The sequence below is a fragment of the Tetrao urogallus genome (assembly GCF_951394365.1).
Source record: "Tetrao urogallus genome assembly, chromosome: 22".
NCBI classification, from domain to species: domain Eukaryota; kingdom Metazoa; phylum Chordata; class Aves; order Galliformes; family Phasianidae; genus Tetrao; species Tetrao urogallus.
The window spans coordinates 3720135-3737881 of NC_136835.1; the positions used below are offsets into that span (position 1 = coordinate 3720135).

Sequence of the window (17747 nt, forward strand, 5' to 3'; positions counted from 1 at the left end):
GCCCTGTTTCAGTGGCTGGAGTGGATGAAATACAACACAAGGAAGCGGAGGGCAGAGCAATGCATATTTACATCACTTAAGGAGCAGTGGGAGCAGTGCATCTCCAAGGGGTCATTTGCAGCATCTAAATTTGGCTGCAGATGCCTTGCTTAGGTAGCCTGAATCATGCTCTGGAGTTGCCTTCCTGGCTCGATTGACACCACAGGGAACTCTTACAGCAAACATCCCTGATAGGTGATGAGAAGGAATGCATTTTTAAACCACTGTGGCCAAACTGGTGCAGCATCTTTGGCCTGAAGGTGCCTGGGAGCAGGTGTGTGTCCTCCAGACACCTCACTGACGCTACAAAGTCACCATCTTCCCATGATACAACTCTTAAAAATCCCCAGGCCTGTTTATACATGGCTAGGCATGAAAAATTAAACCTCATTAGCTTTGTGGATGGAGTGAGCTAAATTGAGTTGAGGTCACCTTAATTCGGAATGTGTCCTCACGGTGTTTCATTCAGTTTAGATAATCCACTTTGCCTGTTAATTAGGGTTTAATTTTCCTGACTGTTCTTGTATTGACATGCTTGCAGGTTTTGAAACTTTCTCCCGCACATAGGACTGGATGGGTGTGTGCACAGGGAGGATGAAGGGATATATTTTTTTTAACCTGCAGGATCTTCACTCACTTTGGCTTTGCCAAACTCGACGAAGGGCACCCAGAAATGCCAAGATTGTAATCGGGGGCCGTTGGGAAAAATCCTAGGAGCTCCCCCCTCCCCCTTCTGGTGGGCAGGGATGGATCCCCAGGCATTAAGGGGCTCGCGTTATGTAAAGCGGCAGCCCACAGGCTGCGTGCATGCGCACGCGTGTGTGCGGGTGTGAAAAAGCCGGCGGTGCGGGGAGCGGCACCCGGCATCACCAGCAGCACAAAGAGAGGAGCGGGGGGAGCGAGAGGCCGAACCATGGCAGGAGCCCGGGCAGCGTGTGGAGAGGCCAGGAGAGAGGGTTGGGGGTGTCCGTGAAGGACCCCTGCCCCTGTCCCCTCAGCACGGGCTTGGCGATGGTGCTGGAGGTGAGCTGCCTCCCCCCCCAGCGCTCTGCTCCCACCACATGCGAGTGAATGAATGAATGAATTCTTAGCTGCTCCGCGCCGCGCTCCGGTCCCTAATGGCTACCAGGTTAGTGTTCCTCTCCTGTTCCGTTGCCAGTGTCTCTCTTCCTCTCTCTCTCTGCCTGTGTGTGCAGTCTGCCGGCTCCGAACGTGTGTGCCTGCGTGTGTATGTGTGCATATATGCGTGTGAAAGATGGAGCCCGAGGGCTGCGTGTGCCACGCTGGGCACAGGTTTGCTGAGCAAATCTACCGTCCGAGACGTACGCTTTCCAGGCAGATTAAATCTGGAGTCCATGTTGGTTGCCATTGCTGCTGCTCCTTTCTGTTCGGGGGACTTGAAAGCAGACAGCGTGACATCATGTTGCAGAGATGCTTCTTTTCTTTCCCCTTCCCCAGCCCGATTCCTTTCTCCCTTTTTCTCCCCCATACGTGCGCCCTACCTCTCCTGCAGCAGAATTGCCAGAGCAGCCTTTTCGATTGTTTGAAACAACGAGGATCAAATCTGATTGTTGTTTGCAGCTTTCTCTCCCCGCACCCCTCCTGCTTTTTCCGTCACGCCGGCTGCCCACCCCCACCTCCCACCCCCACCACCAAGGGACAGCTCTGCTCGCTGGGCAGTGGGAGGCCGGAGGGGCTGAGCCCACTGTCTGGCCCCACAGCAACTCACCGGAGGCAGCAGCTGCAGGAAGATGGTGTTTTTGTTTGCCCATGTGCTCCCATGCTCTTAAAAGCTCTCAGAGCATGCACGCTGCTGTCTCAGTTCTGCTTTGCATTCCTGTCAGCGTTGATGTATTTGCAGAGACAGGGATAGACAGGATTTGTTTTGTGCTGCTCCATCCTCCAAACACTATACAGGTGGCTATTTATTTATTTTTTGGCAGGGGATAGCAATAGGAAACAAGGGCTCATTGCACTGTGCAAATCTAGGGACAGTGAGAATGTGATGAATACCTATTCCTTAAAAATACTACTTTCCTTAGATTATTGATGACTAGCATCATCCTGTCCGTTGTGGAAATTACTGATTCAGTACAGAGAATCTATACCTGTGTCTTTGCTCTGTAAGTCACATGCATTTTCAGGACAACCCCTTTTGAAGCTGGTAGATTTACCATGGAGCTCCTGACTTTGTCTCAGTAGAGTAGAAGGAAGTTTTAAGCTAAAGTGCAATAATTCTTCATGCCCAACTGCTCATGCCACCGAACACCAGAAGGCTGGATGAAGCAAGAGAATATACCACGTGCGGACAAGGCTGAATCAGGTCCTGAGGACAAAAGACTGTATGTGAGTGATGGTTTTCTGCCCTTGGCCCTCTCTATTTTTAACTTTCAGCTGGACAGTGCTGCTGCACGTTTAGAGCAAAGGAGGATGGAGGCATGGAGGATGTCGGGATGAGGGGGTGGGAGGATGTTGCATTGTTGTTTTTAGAACGGTAAAATGGTGAAGCGCTGAGGGATGAGGGAAATAAACCAATTTGGTCAGGGTTGAAGATCAGAGAATCTTTCATTAATCCCTGGAAGCTAATGGTGATGTCTGGCAGGAGTGAGTGGGAGGATGTAGAACTCCAGCTTTGTCTTCCAGTCCTGAGATGCACGGTGTTTCTGTACACCTGCACCTTGTTGCTGGCAAAGCATGACGTGAGGCTTTGTTAGATGAGTAATTTGTGATTTATAAAACTCTTGCTGCACGACTGGATTGCATTCAGGAGGATTCTACCTGTGCTGGGAATAAAGGCCTCTGTCAGCTTTGCTGAGGTTATGGTGTGAGGCGGGCTGGAAGGAACGAGGTTTGTGCTCTCCTTGAGGTAACACAGGAACTATCCAAAAATCAGTCTGGGTGTTGATCATTAACTATTGAGTGCATTATTGCATTTTTTTTAAACTCTGTGTTGAGAAGATGTGCAAGGCATTGAAGGTAATGTCAGATATTGCAGTTCCTGCTGTTAATTACAGCAGAGCCATTGCGATGGGAAGGAGAGGAAACAAAGCCTCTACCATTAACCCTTCTGGAGGTACAGCTGGGGCTGTGGCAGGGCTGGGGGTGAAGCAGGCACACAGTGAGCTTCACAGGGATATGGAAGTCTTACTTTGCATCATTTTGCGTTGTTCTCCCTTTACTGCTGCCCAAAATTCATCTTATTATTCATCCCACTTTGTTCCAGGTGGTTTGCCTCCCTTCAGAGCAGATGTAACTATTAATTTGTGGGTGATTAAGCGGTTTAGAATATAATTTATAACACATTTTTGGTTCTCTGCAGATGAATGGTCCTCTCTAGCATATGCCTGTATCAGACATTATTGTTAAGATCTCTCTTGTTCTATTTAGAAAACACATTCTGACTTTTTCTTGGGAAATTGAGGATTGTTTCAAGAGCAGTACAGTGGGAATTTCCATATGATGTGAGACCATTGGAATTGCTAGTCTGTCTCCAGTGGTGACCAGTATCAGATTCAGAGAAAGACAATGGCAGTGTTAATAATGCATTTGACCAACCTCACGGTGCTGTATGTGTGCTGAAGGCAAATTCCTTCCTAACGCCTGCAGTGATTTGCTGCTCCCCTGAAGCACAGTAATTGCATTAATTTTATCTCGTCAATAGGTAAACATGCTGTTGAATTTCATAGGAGGAGGAAACTATTCTGTGAACTTTCAAAATAATCTCGGAAATGTTTGGACATGGCTAAAAAATAACTGCTTAAAAAGCATGCAGAAAGTATACTCTAAGTACTGTTTTTAAAGCAGTTGTCATGCAACACTGCTTAGTGTCTGCATAGCTCTATAGTTGTCTCTCCTAATGCTTTAATGCTTTCTTTGTATCTTTTTTGCTGGGAGATGCAATGTAAGCATAGCGTTCTGTTATTGCCTTTAGGGCAAGGGATGCATGGAGGGTTTCGTTCTCAGATGATCAATCCGTGTAGGTTGGTGATGACCAAAAGTTGCTGCCATCTGCTTGCTGCTTGGTGGGCTGCATAATGAGTTTCTGAACCTCATCTTTTTCCAGTGATGTCAGACTGTATCAGTGAAAAGCATTTTTGTGGGCGTCTAATTAACCCCCTTGCTGTCTGCTGCTGAAGAGAATTAACTCTTTTTGTCAGACAGCCAGGCTTGAGGTGCCTTCTTGACCTTGTGTTATTTCCTGCTCTTTTCAAGGCTTTACCAGCACACTTCTGTTTTGTGTGAGGATATCCTTCGTCCTTGAAAGCGTGTAAGCACAGGCCTGACTTTGTTTGCAGCCTAGATTTCATTGGGCCTCTACACAGAGCTAAATGCCTGCCTAAGTTCTTTGCTTCTTCACAGATGTAGCACTCAGCACTGTGCAGAATGAAGCCTGACGATTGCAGTGCTGCCCGTTGCCCCATTTGGGGCCCCTGTTGCATGCTGACAGGTGGGTGCCCTGGGCTGCGGGGGGGGGGCATGCGACTTTTGCACCTCTGTTCTGGCAAAGCAAGTTCCTCTGGGAAACATGGCGATGGTGGTGGAGGCTGCAATTAGCTTTCCGGATCAGGACTTTCTTCAGGAAGTCTGAGGGGGTTAGAAATATGCAGCAGGAAATGGTGTCACCGATCTGCGTCTGCCTTCTGGGAAGCCGGTGGTGGCAGGGAGCTGTGCGAGTGAAGCTGCCCCTTGTTCCCACAAGCTGCCCTCCTTCCAAATCCTTCAGTACCCTCCTAACACGGCGATTACGACCGGCTGAGTTCCAGTTCACATTCTGCAGCTGCAAGATTGAAATGGATTTGCGTTGCGTCCTGTTAATCCCAGCTGATCGCTACCTGCGAGGAGCCCAGCACTGTGCCCACAGCATGGCTGTACCTCATGGCTGCTGCATGAGGCAGTGGGCAGAAGCCCTTCAGCAGGTGCATACAGCCCATGGGGGGCTGTGTTGGCTGGGGGTTGCATCCAGGAGCAACAAGGGGCTGCATCCTGGGGGGGCTTGTTGGTGTTCCGTCCCTCGCTCGGTCTGTTGCATCCGCTGAAGGCTGCCCTGCAGCGGTGTGTGTGAGAGCCCTGAATGCTCTCTGCTCAATTAGTTCTGCAAAGCATTATGTATTAGTATTATTTTTTTATTATTATTATTATTATTGTCAAAGTGGGTCAAGTCGTTTTGGCGTTTCAGGCGCCCGATTCCTGGTTCAATTGCAGGCCTTGGTCACTATGGCAACTGCAGCAAGCGTTCGTCATGGCTGTGCCTTGGGCCGGGTTCAAACTTGGGGCTGCAGCAGCAGTGGCGGCATAGAAGGTTGTGAGGGGCTTGGGACAGAGGGCTGCAGGTTTGTGGGGCTGCGCAGAGAGCTGATTTAGTTTTTTAGGGCACACAGAAGATGCTCAGTGAGTGGAAAGCAAATTCCGAGGCCAATCTGCTCTCAGAGGTTCCTTTTGGCAGAGCTGGCACTGGCACAGGCAGGGCACGCCGAGCTGGGTGAGCAGCCATGTGCCAGCTGCTGTGGAGCTTGGTTGTTCAAGCATGGCCAAAAAAATCCACTGGAGGAGCTCTGCAAGTCCTTGAGCCATCAGCATGAGCTGGCCGTCTCAGCCACACGCTGCCTGGGCCAGGCATGCTGCAAGCAGCCTTAAAGCACACGAGAGAGAGCAGAGAATGTGTTTTTCATGTCTGTGTGAGTGTGCATAGAAATGAGTATTAAGTTATTGCAGCCCACAGGAGGCAAAGTCTGTCTCATTTGTCATTTGATTACATTTTGTCAGGTTTCATCTGAGTTTCACGTGTGCGTGATGCTTCTCTGCCCAGCTTTTCATCTGGTTACCCTATGCTTTACTTTAGAAACAGACAGAATTCGGTGCTCTGCCATAATTGTAATGAGCAGAGCCTTGGCTGAATGTGACCTGGTCTTTATAGAGTTGCTTGAAGTTGAAACTCAAAGTGAAACCTGTGTGTGAGCTCCCATGAGCTGAAAATGAAAAGGAGGTGGTGTGTGAGGGGCTCAAGTTCTGTTGGGCTGCAGCAGAAAATGAGGATGTCTGTTCAGAGCAATCCAGCACAGTGATACGTGATTCAGGAACGCTCGATTCAAATTCCTCTCTTGTAATTCAGGGGACTCTCGAATCAGTTTGCGTTGAGTCAAGCATGCTGAGGCAAGATTGAGGAAATTTGCTGTAATGCCAGATAAGCAATTACACAGCGTGAACAGGAGCAATACAGCCTCAGAATCTGGAATTATTAATAAGCATAGGAATGGCAATTTGAAACCATTTCCGTCTCTGGAAGCACTTCTAATGAAGTGCAGGATGCAGGGCCCTTTGCACAGCACCTTGTGCATGTAGCTGGTGATTGTGGCTGATGGACTTAGATGCAGCTGTGTTGGGTTAAAAAAATCATAATTGGTGCTTCTTAAATTGAACAGGAAAGGTAGCAGTGGGAGGGCAGAGTGAGTGCAATGCCCATTTGACTTGGGTCAGCTGAAAGTCTGGAAAGAAATCTGGTACTTTAGTGTGTTTTAATAAGTCAAAAAGATGGTAGTGTTTTGACTTCATGATATACCTGAACTGCTGCCGGTGCTGCAGCGTAGAATAGATGTGGTGTTTGGAGGAATCTGCCAGGAAAAAAGGCATCAGAGAAGGAACCGGAGGGGAATCTGAGTTTTCCTGTCTTACACTGGGATTGCTGCTCAGCTCTGTGTAGATGCAGAACTGGCTTTCTGCTTTAGGTGTTGAGGCATTGGCGGAAGGCATGGGATGAGAAGTTCCACTCCCCTCAACGATTCACTGTTTCTGTGAATCTCTTTCCTTTTCTGCTTTTATGTTTTCAAGTCGTGAAAGCTTTTATGTTCCGGTGAACCGTTTTCATGTTAACTCTGACTGGTGTGGGAAAAGGATGGTTTGGTGCAGGAAATCATGACTGCATCATCTGTGAGTGATGGCACACCCCCTTCAGTCCCCCCGCAGTGCCCCAGGGGGTTTGGTGAACTTTAATAGAGCATTTCCTAAAAGATAAGGTTCCTTTTTTTGTGCACGCTGTTGGGAAGGAGCACTCCTGCTGAAATAAAAAATAGAGGGGTAGGGTGAGAGTGCTGGCATCTCCCTTATTGAGCACAAGTTGAGGTTTTGTTAGCTCAGCTCATCGGTTTCAAGTCTCAGAGCTTACAGGACAAAATGAGTTCATTTTCCCCTGTCTTCTCTGTGAATAGATCAGTGGAAGAGTGGGTGGAAAAAGACACTGACAGGCAGCTGAAGTTCCAATCGTTCTCAGTGAATGACACCTGTGTGCTGCCTAACTTCACTGGGGGAGATCAGTCCCAAGTGTGGCAGTGGGTGCGTGGCTTTGGGCAGCTTTATCTGCTGTGATACTGGAGAAAACCTCTGGGTAAAGCTTCACCTCAAGGGACAGTGAAGCATTTGCTTTCTCTTGGAGCAGAAAGTTGACATCTGTGCTCTGTGTTTCTGTTTGCAGTACTGCCAGTAACTCAAACCGCAGCACGCCTGCCTGCTCCCCCATCCTGCGCAAACGCTCCCGGTCCCCAACACCGCAGGACTCCCAAGGAGACACCATGGTGGAAAAAGGCTCAGACCACTCGTCAGACAAATCCCCTTCCACGCCGGAGCAGGGTGTACAGCGGAGCTGTTCCTCTCAGTCAGGCCGCAGTGGGGCCAAGAACTCCAAGGTAAGGAGCGAGCAAATAACTGCAGTCAAGATGCACACGCATCTGCTGCTCTAAGCTCTGTAATGTGGTGCACTGGCTTTGTCCAGTGCTATCTTCTTTATTTACCTCTGGCTAACCCTCCTTCTTCCCCCAGCATGATTCTAAAAACTCTAACTGGAGGCCATCTGGGGAGGTCAGACCTACCCTCTGTCATCCTTTCATTGAACTCAGCCCATGAATTGCTGATGGCTTGGACTGTGGCTCAAAACTGGCTTTCGTAGGCTAATCATTTTGCAGTCAGGGCCCTGTTTTCTTGGCAGGCTCTGTGCTTTTGAATTAGACCTTGAAAATCAGCTGTTGCAATTGCTCTTTATCAATTAGATCACAAAGGGTCATGGAACACATGAAGATTCCTCTGTGCAGACAGCTTGTAAAAAGCCCACGCATCTCTCCAGTCCTGGCCAAGCCATGTTGAGATGAGGTTCAGACTGCACAGAATCAGTTTGCTAGTCCTCTGCACGGTGTGTCTTAATGGTGCAATATTACAGGTGTCTGACAAACTCCATGGAAGTCTTGGACAGATGATGCTTTTCCTCAGGAAGGGCTCTGTCTTTTGGTAGTACTGGAGCCAACATCAGCCGTGTCTTTGCTGTACTGGAAGGATGAGGGTTTCAGGTGTAGGGACTCTTGATTTTCTGTGAGCAGTGGGATTTGGTGAAGCAGATGGGTGCTGTGGGAACCAAGAGTAACCTTTGATAGTAATGCTGACGTCAGTGGTGTAGGAGCTGCCAGGAGCATTTGCATTTTACTCATTTTGCGAAGTGAAATATTTCACCTTGAACCACTCCGCAGTGTCACAGATGACTGTATGGCGTAGATGTTGGCTTGTGGGAAATGAGCTGTTGGGTCCTTTGCCTAGCTTATTGCAGGATTGTGTCACGTGCATAAATAGTCTTCATCCCCTCCTCTTGGTATTCACCATCAGCAGAAGAAACAGGATCCACTGGCCCACACTCCCTGGGCTGAATTGCTCTCTCACCTCTAAGGAAGGAGGGTGTGTGTTGAAAAGATGGGACGGAGGGATTTTTTGGGACGATTCATTTGAGGCTAGGCAATTCTGGGGCTGCCCTTGAGGTTAGACTTGCTTCCTGTGTGCCTGATAACCTTCAGCCACCACCCCAGGGTGGAGGAGGATGCCCATGGGCGTGATGGTGCTGTCAGGCCTGTGTGCATGGGCAGTCTGTCCCCAGAAGGAAGCCATGCAGGTGGGAGGAGGCGGGATGCTCACTGTTCATTGCCACGCTGGGGGTCAGTTTGCCAGGGCAATTGCATCCTCAGCAAAGGGTGTTCCTGAGATGAGTTGCCCTGGCTGTGATGTGCTGTGATTCAAGGTCACGGGAATGTGATCACAGAATCACAGAATTCTGATTCTTGACAACACAGTGACTAGTGAAGCTTAATAGCATAGCTTAATAGTAATTCATGGTGCTTTTAACAAGGAAAGGAAGTGGAATTGGGAGGGATGTGATGCTGTCTGCTGGGTTTGTGGGTTTTCCTTCTCTGGAATCATGAGGTAATTTTTCTTCTTTCCTTAATTTCTCTCTTTTCATTCCTGCATGCTTTCTCTCCGATTAAGTCACACAAGCGCCTCTCCAAAGTAAGCCTTCTTTTTTCTCTCCTGTGCCCCACTGTAGAATTGTCTCATCCTGCAGAAACCCACCCCGTGGTACTGAGCAGTGACTCCAGTAAGGCATTCTCCTGGCGTGGCTGTGAGAATGTCAGCAAGAGCTCACCCCGATGCCTGTAGCTGAGAAGCTGGTTTCACTTATATCACTGGGATCTCATTAATATTTGCTCACGTGGTGTGAAAACTGGCCTGTTCCCCACCCTCCTTCAATTACTTCCAAGTAATTTTAGGCTTTGTTTTAAGATCTGTTTTCCCTCTCCCTTACAATGAGTTGTTGTCTTTACAGGGAGAGATCCTCTGGCTTTGGTAGGCTGAACTGTACCATAATCCATCCTCTTTCCTCTCTTCTTTATGCCTTTTGGAAACAGGAGTTGATCTCCCTAACTTAACTGTTAGTTTGTTTTTTGTTTTTTTCTAATGATGAAGAGTTGATTTGAGGCCATTGATCTCAGTTTACTGACCTTGCACGTTTTTCTGTGTGATGTAAATATTAAAGATCAGTGATTTCAAATGAACCCAGCTTACACCTGGTAGAACAGATTTGTCCCAAATGAATTGTGAGAATTCATGGGCTCGCTCTGAAAGGTAATAAGTAGAAAATCCCTCTGTGGGTGCTTGGATTGGAGATAAGCTCATCTGAGATGTGATCTCAAATCTCATTGCTACCCTCAGAAGAGTGTAAAAATCAGAAACGCTGTTGGGATGCTTATTGGACAAAGTGTCAGGCTGTTGGCATTTCTACATGTGAATGCAAGTGAAGTTAAAATCAGAATGGCTTGGATGGCTTCATCATCTGCCAAATCAGTGTCTTGGCTTTTTCCCAGCTGAATACCTTGGATTCAATTCTAGGCAAGCTCCTAGTAAGCAGTGAAGTTTACAGTACTATTTTACTGTTTTTCCTTGGTCAGAATGCCCTTTTAGCCAGCCTTGTCTTGCATGATTGCTGGTGGCTGCTGGGAACTTCATGTTTTTCTTTAGACAGGTTGACTTTTGCATGGTGACAGTAGCTTGGGTGCTACTAAAGAGGACTGTGGGCCTAAGATTTGAGGTGAGATGTGACACCAGTTCTATGGAAGACATGGGTGTGGAGTGGCACAGCTGCAGGGCTTGCTGGTGAGTAGAAGTATGTGGGCAGGCTGGGCTGGGCTGGAGGTGCTCAGCCAAGCAGAGGAGAGGTGGGAAGAGCCTTGGTAGGGAGTGATGTGTGCAATGTGTTTGTATTCCTGCTGTGATAAGCTTGCAGAGAGAAGAAATGCTTTATAACAGCTAGAGAAACAAAAGGAAGATGGAGCCGAGGTGAGTGCTGGTACATGGAAAGCAGGTGCAGAGAAGGGGGTCCTGGGCTCCGCCAGCCTGAATCAAAGCTGCCCTGACCCCCCGCCCCAGCCAGAATCTCACCCCATGCTCCACAAAGCAGCTCTTTTTGGTAGGAGAGAATCAGGTGCAGTGAGCTCCCTGTCTCTCCCCACATGACAAAGATAGCTGCTTAAGATGGGGAAAGGCTGGGAACAAAGAAAGGAGGGGCGCACGTGGTAAAATCTCCTTTCTCAGTCTCTTCTCTCCCCCCCCTTCTTCTGCAAGAAGAAGAAGAGTTTAATTTTCCAACCTGTCTCGCTGATGAAATGAAACAGCTTGAGCCCATGAGTTTGATGCTGTGTTTATACAACCGCTGACAGCTCTGCTTGAAGTCCCTTGCCCTCTTTTGTCTGTTGCGCTGATCGCCGTGCTGCAGTGCTGCCATCAGAGGGAGCGCTTCACCAGGAGTTTTTAAGCACTGGATTGCATCTGTAAGAGGCCTTTCCTGGAGCTGCTTTCCCTTGCCACCCACCACCGTGGTGTGGACCAGATGATTTGTAAGCCTGTCTCAGCCTTGGGGGAACACTGCTGCTCCTGAAACAGCTTTCTGGGCTCAAGGAATGAAGGGATTTTGCTTGCTGCCAACTGTGGGATAACGTATTTTTAACTCTCTTGCTCTTGCATAAAGAAAAAAGTGATTTCATCTCTGTTGCAAAGCTTTCAATATTCTTCCTACTGCCTATACCTAGTAGCAATGCAGACTCAGAAGACTGTAGAGCCATTTAGGTGGGGAGGGGTTATCTGAAGGTCTCTGGTCCAAAATCCTGTTCAAAATGGGATTGATTTGGTTAGACTGAGTTGCCCAGAGACTTCTCTGCATTTCGGATGGAGATATCACAGCCTTGCTGGGTCCCTGCTCCAGTGCTTAACCACTCCTGCTGTGAACAGGCTTTATCCAAGTAGAATTTCCCTACTGCAGCATATAACTGTTGCACCTTGTCCTTTTAGTGTCAGTTTTGAGAAGAGCTTGGCTGTGTCTTCCCATTTGATCCTCCTGCTGGGTGGCACAATCCTCCTTTAGGTATTCTGCTCATTTTGAACAGAGGTGAGGAGTCTGAGAATAAAGAGCATCAATTTATTTGAGATACAGGGATACAGAAGGGAGTTGAACAGTGTAGATCTGGAGGTATGCAGACCAGGAGGAAGGGCTGTGGAATGTATTCAGAGTTCTGTGCCCTCACCTTGTCTCTGTGCCCCTATTTCCCTGGTTATAAAATGGACTTAGTGATGCATCTATAGCCCATGGCATGTCATTCACTTGGCAGAATGTTTCTGTTCCTCTGGAAGCAGAAGTATGTAGGAGGGATTGTGATCCTGCTCCCAGTAGTGCTAAAAGATGGAAACTCTGTTGGCTTCAAGCTAGCAAGCCAAACTTCATTCATGTGATCCACCGCTTCCCATCTGCACTGTAAAGCTGTAACTTTCCAAGCAAATCCAGGATTATTAGCATATGAAGATTCAGGGGCAGCCTTACAGTCGTTAGAGGCTCATAAATCCCCCATTTTTCTCAGCTTCTCCAAAGTTCTTCCTGGTTACAGCCACCACGTAACTCTGCGTTCTGCTGTCTGCTCCCACAGCATCACCTCTGCAAACCAGTGACATCTTTTCCACTTTTGTGTGCAGCTCCCTTCCTCCCTTCCTGCTTTATTTCATTTTTTTTTCTGTTCTAATGCTTATGGTTTCTTTTTCCAGTATGACAGACTTAACCTGCTCAAAGTAAGAATATGTTTTTCCTTTTTCACCCCCCTCTGCTGTACTGTCTCTTGATTTTCACAGTTTGCAGCCCTCTACATTCTGACACTCAGTGATAAACCTTTTTTCTTTTTAAAGTTGAATGCAGTTGAAGTTGGATTTAAGAAGTCAGATTATCACAGAACCTTAGTTTTGCTCTTCTTTGGACTCTCTGTAGTCTGTTACGTGTAAAAGGTAGATGACAGGAAGAAGGAACCTCCTCACATTTAGAAAACTTGAAGCAAAAGATGAGGCTTGGGTATCCATCTAAAGGTGTGGAAGAGGGAAGATGCTGCAGAGAAGCCATCACTGGAGGGACTTTTCCTTGTCCCCCTGCAGAGAAGGACAATTTCAGCTGACAGTTCATGAATGGAGGGTATGGCCAAGTGTGGGGAAGTGTAGCAAGCAAGAGAAGGTTCCTGAGGTTAGTTACTGTGCCTTAGTGTGTATTCAGCTCTTCAGCTCATATCTTTTCCCCTGGGTTTGGGGAGAGGCCTTAGGAGTGCTGCTCTTTCAAGTGTCAAATTGTTGTGGCTTATTTTGTGACATATTTCCTGTTACTGTGGGGATTTTCGCTGGAGATCAGTGCAGTAAACAGGATGATTTCCCAGCTGGCCAAAGTGCCCGAGGTGGCAAGCAGTCCTTGGAAGGGTTGGCTGCCAGCTGGGTGTGGGATCCAGGTGCTGGGGAGGTTAGCTGGGTGCAGTGGTGTACAGGGAGCACAGGAAACTGTGAGCAGGGTGGAGAGCAGTGTAGGCAAAGCATGTCTTCATAGCAATCTCTGTTCCAATCTGTTCTCATTCACGCTCTGCACTTACTTTCTTATGGTAAAACATGATGAATGTCCTTGCTCCTGCTGTGGGCTGTCCCAGCACAGCTGATTTCTGTGTTTCTGGCAGTAGGAACTTAGCTCTCTGAGTGCAGCTTTCCCAAACTCCCTTAAAAGTCTGAGATGAGTTTGTTTGTAGCCCGGATGGGGTATAAAACTGGAAAATACTCCCAGTCCAAAGTCAGAAGCGAGGTGTCTTCAAAGAAAGAAGTGCAGTGAGACACTGCTTCTGTCTTTGTCCATTAAGCAGAACTCGGCCGGGTGCCATGCAGACGTGTGGCTGTGGGTTGGAGGAAGGGACAGGTGGAGCTGTGGGGCTGCTGGCACCTGCAGTGCTGATGCTGTGCCCCATGGCTCAGCACTGCTAATGGCATAAGGCTGCGGTGCCCCATGCTTTGCTGTTCTGGGCTAAATCTGCCCCAGCTGTGGGGATGCTTCTGCTCTGTGTCCTGACATTGGAAAGCCAGCTTTGCTGGAATGGGAGTGTGAGGCTCGTTTCTTCCTCCCTCTGTGCTGAAAAATTGCACCTCTGGCTGAAAATGGCCAAGAGTGACTTTCCAAGCCGAGTGAACCTTTTCAGATGCTCCACTGTGACTTGTGGCCTGTCCTGAAACCATCTGAAATGCCGTAATAAGGGCGAAAATGTACGTGTGCAGATGATGCAAAACACTGTGTGCTAAAATTTTGCAAATAAGTCTTTTTTTTTTCTTCTGTTCAGCTTTTCTATTGCTTTCCTTCAGCAATGTTCTTGTCTCTGTACGTGTCTCCCTTTTAAAATTTAAAATACTACCGAAAGCGTTGGCTGATGGCTGCTGTGAGTAAAAAGGTCTCCCTGCATTCCAAGAATTCTCCAAGGGTTGTTGTTTGCAGCAGGTCTGTTCACATCAATGTGATATTCCCAACCTAGGCAGCAGGCCTGGAAAATAAAGCCTCGACCAGAGATGTGTGGCAGTGATTATGATGAGCTCCTCTGTTGCTAGTGGGCGCTGCTGCTCTGCAAAAGGGATTGCAGCATGTGTGCAGGTTTGTGTGCGTGTGCGTGCATGTGGACATGCACACATTAGCCTGAACTGTTTCCTATTATAGATTCTTGCTCCTGGATTTGATCTTTGTTTCTGTAACTGGAAATAGCTGTGTTAGACCGTGCTGTGAAATTCACTGAAATCTCCTGTTTAATCTCACTTTCACTTCGCTAATTATGCAAGCCAGATTGGACCTACTTTCTCTGTCCATCTTTCTTTTTGATCCTAAGATCTCTGTGCTAACTAATGCTTCTCTTTTATTTTGTCCTTACAGAAAAGCCAGAGTTGGTATAATGTAAGTACTCCTGTTTCTCTTGTCCCTGGGTGAAAGTGGGCTGGGTGCTTGGGTGGGGGGGAAGGTGCAAAGGGGCTTTGCAGTGGCAGTGGGGCATACTGACCATTTCTGAAAAGATGGAAATGGCTCAGAACTGGCAAAGGACACCTGACATCCTAAGGGAAAGGGTGCCAGAGACAAGGAGCAAAAGCTTCGTCCTTCCAGTCACTCCTCTGATGTTCTCTACATCCTGTACCTTCCAGTTCCCTATGAGAGTTGGTCTTGATGTGGTGACAAGCAGAGCTGCCATCGTGCAAACCCTTTGCATCTCAGGGTGGAGCGGGGCAAGAGAGGAATTACCTTCTGTTGATCTCACAGAAAAGCAAAGATGGTTTATCTTTTGCTTCTGCCTCAATCTTATTTTTGTTCTGCGAGCATGAGTAGCAGTGTTGTAGGCACACAGCTGGTGGTTTGCACATTCCCATAGTCGATCACCTTGCATGGTTGAACCCTACCCTCAGGCTCTTCAGGGCAGCTTTCAGCAGCGCAGTGCCTTTGCAGCAAAATGCAGCAGTCACTCCACGTTCTGCAGCATCCTCACCTTTCTGCAGCATGAGACAGGAGAATCAGGGCTTTTAGCTGCTGTGATGTGCTCAGATCTGACACAGGCACGAGGGGCAGACTTCAAATAACCACCACCAGGATGTTTCACCTTCTCTGCCTTGTCTGAAAGTCCTTCGTGTGGCTGGTTAGGTACCATGCTGTGTAGTTGTGGCATCTTGTGTCCTGGCTGGGAAGCACTATGGCAGGAGGCTGAGGTCTTGTCAGCATTAACAGCAGCTCTAGTTTGTCTGGGGTTGTGGGTCTGAGTCACTGGACAGACACATCAGAGAGGGGCTCCTGGTGGAGCGTGCTCTTTGCTACCAGCAAAGGAGAAGGTGCTTTGTTGGTTTTGTCTTCTTTTTGCACCTTACTCCTTTTGCTTCAGTAAGTGATAAGTCTGCTATGTCTTTGGGGTGAAATCCTATTTGCCGATTATTCCAAGTGTCAAATGTATCTGGTTTGATGTGGGAATTCTTTGTGCTCTTGGTAGGAAGTGGGCAGGCCTCCCTCAAAAAGAGAAGGAAATTTAGTAGGGAGGGCTGCAGTGGGGAGAGAGAGATGTGTGAACACAGAACAGCTGTCCTCTTGGCAGCAACATCACTGCAAACTCCATTTGCTGGAAAGAAGAGCCAAGGTGGATAATCAGATTGCAAGGTAGAGAGCAGCACAGACAAGCAAGAGTTGACCTCAGAAAAACAGATAGTGGCATGGAGACAATAGCATGAAGAGAGGAGGATAAACACAGGAGAGCAGGTTGGCAGAGAATTGGCAGTCAGAGGCAGCTGGGGCACATAGGCAGCCCAGCCAGGCACATGGAGGCCATGGCCATGGCTCAGGGTGACTTTTGCTGTTGCACAAGAGCTGAGTCAGGCTGTAGCTGCTGAGATGCACACCCTGCTGCACGATGCTTTGCTGTGGTCTGCTTCTGTGGGTCTCTCGTTTTTCTGTGTCCTCTCTATCTTATCTTTCTGTTCTCTTGTTTTTCCTCCATATATTTTCAGCATGAGAGACAGTACATCCGGAGAGTAAGCACTGGCTGCATATTTTGTGGTTCGCCCCACAATTATTTTCCTTTAGAAAACAAAACATGTTCTAGTGAGTAGAGACGTTCTGGCCAGATAAAAGCAGCAATGTGGAGACGCAGATGGGCTGCAAACTCCAGGAAGGCATTAAATCCTATTGGCAGTATTAATATTAAAAATTTGCTAATGTTTCTCCTCGATAGAGTTTCTTTTCTTTGCCAGCTCCTTCCCAGCAGGATTTTTCTGGCACTTGGACCAGTCTGATTCCTCTGTTTATTTTCCATACTGAGAGCAGCTCTAGAAATGAATCTGTAGAGGCAGCCCCATTGTGAAGCCTCAACATTTTGTTTATCTCACTTGCCCTTGCTTCCATTGTACAAGAAGTTCTGTGTTCTTGCAGCAAACACTCTGCTTTCCGTGTGTCACTTTGGTGGCCCTGGGTGCCAGACCAAAGGTACAGACCCTGCCTCAAAGAGCAAACGGCCCTCAGAGCCCCCCAGAGCATCACTGGTCAGAATGCCAGCGTCAGTTTTTGCTGCTTTTAACTGGTCTTTTTGTCTCTGTAGCACCATGCCCCTGTTTGCCAATTGGAAGCTTTCCTTTTCTCTCTCCCAGATTCCTATTTTTCTACTTTTTCCTTAATATGTTACCAACTTTTCTGCCCTTGCGTGTTCTCCTCTTGATCCTAGCAGTGCTTTTTGGGATTGGCATCCCTACCAGACTGACAAGTGGGAGAAAGGGAGTGAACCAAGCTCATGGGTTGATGTGGCAAGAGACCTGTCCTTCCGTGCTCTTGGTGCTTTCTCTTCTTTGCTTTCCAGAGATGAGTACGAGCTGGTCAGGTTCACTGTGAGATTTTAGAAAAGGAGCACCGGAATGAATGCACTCAACTTCCATGGGTTTGCTTTGTGTTTGTGCCCTTATGGTGGAAAAGCAAACATCTCTGGGCTGGCTGAGCCGTGGCAAGGAGACGTCGCTGAGGTGTTTCTCCTGCCTTTGGTGGGGAACGTCAGACATGGAGCCCCTGGCCTGGAGGAATTGCTTTCGTGCAGACTGCAGCTCCCTGGCAGTGCCTCACCCATCTGTGCTCATCCATCAGGATGCAGTTTGAGTCGTCTGCGTGCCAAATTATCATTGATTGGTTTATTACTCTTAAGAGAGTTTTTAAATCTGTTTTTAAGGAAAGAACAGAGCTTCCCAAACAAGTTTTCTCTGTAATTTTGTTTACTGAAACAGAGATGTGACTTATTCTGCAGACCCGACGTGCTTAGCAGTGGGGAGTTCACGTCCCTTTTCCCTGGTGAAATGGAGGAGGAGGCTGTGCTGACAGTGTGGGATGCAGGAGCTCCACAAGTCACCAGAAAGAATCATTCCCTCAGTACAAGTCCTTAAAATTAGAGGCAAATTGGAGACGTTTTATTGACAGAGAAAATAGTCTCTTTGTCCTTCTCTTGCTGGGCTTTGGGGGAGGAGGAGCACTTGGGTTTCATGTCTGCCCCTCTGTAGCGAAAGTTGCTTCTGTAAGTTCC

General features: G+C 47.9%; 1 protein-coding gene across 7 annotated transcripts in view; it reads left to right on the top strand.

Moving 5' to 3' along the window:
- The window catches only part of GRAMD1B (GRAM domain containing 1B), a gene marked incomplete at both ends in the record, with an annotated part of 75952 nt that overhangs the window by 38843 nt on the left and 19362 nt on the right, over positions 1-17747 (top strand). For 4 of the 7 annotated variants that reach the window (XM_079545685.1, XM_079545688.1, XM_079545689.1 and 1 more), the window contains 2 exons: positions 7505-7715; positions 14594-14614. In XM_079545685.1, the coding sequence (XP_079401811.1) occupies positions 7505-7715; positions 14594-14614 (232 nt within the window). Of the gene's footprint in view, positions 1-7504; positions 7716-9330; positions 9352-12429; positions 12454-14593; positions 14615-16197; positions 16222-17747 lie in introns of all 7 variants that reach the window. The other 3 variants (XM_079545684.1, XM_079545687.1, XM_079545686.1) reach the window with 3 other exon arrangements.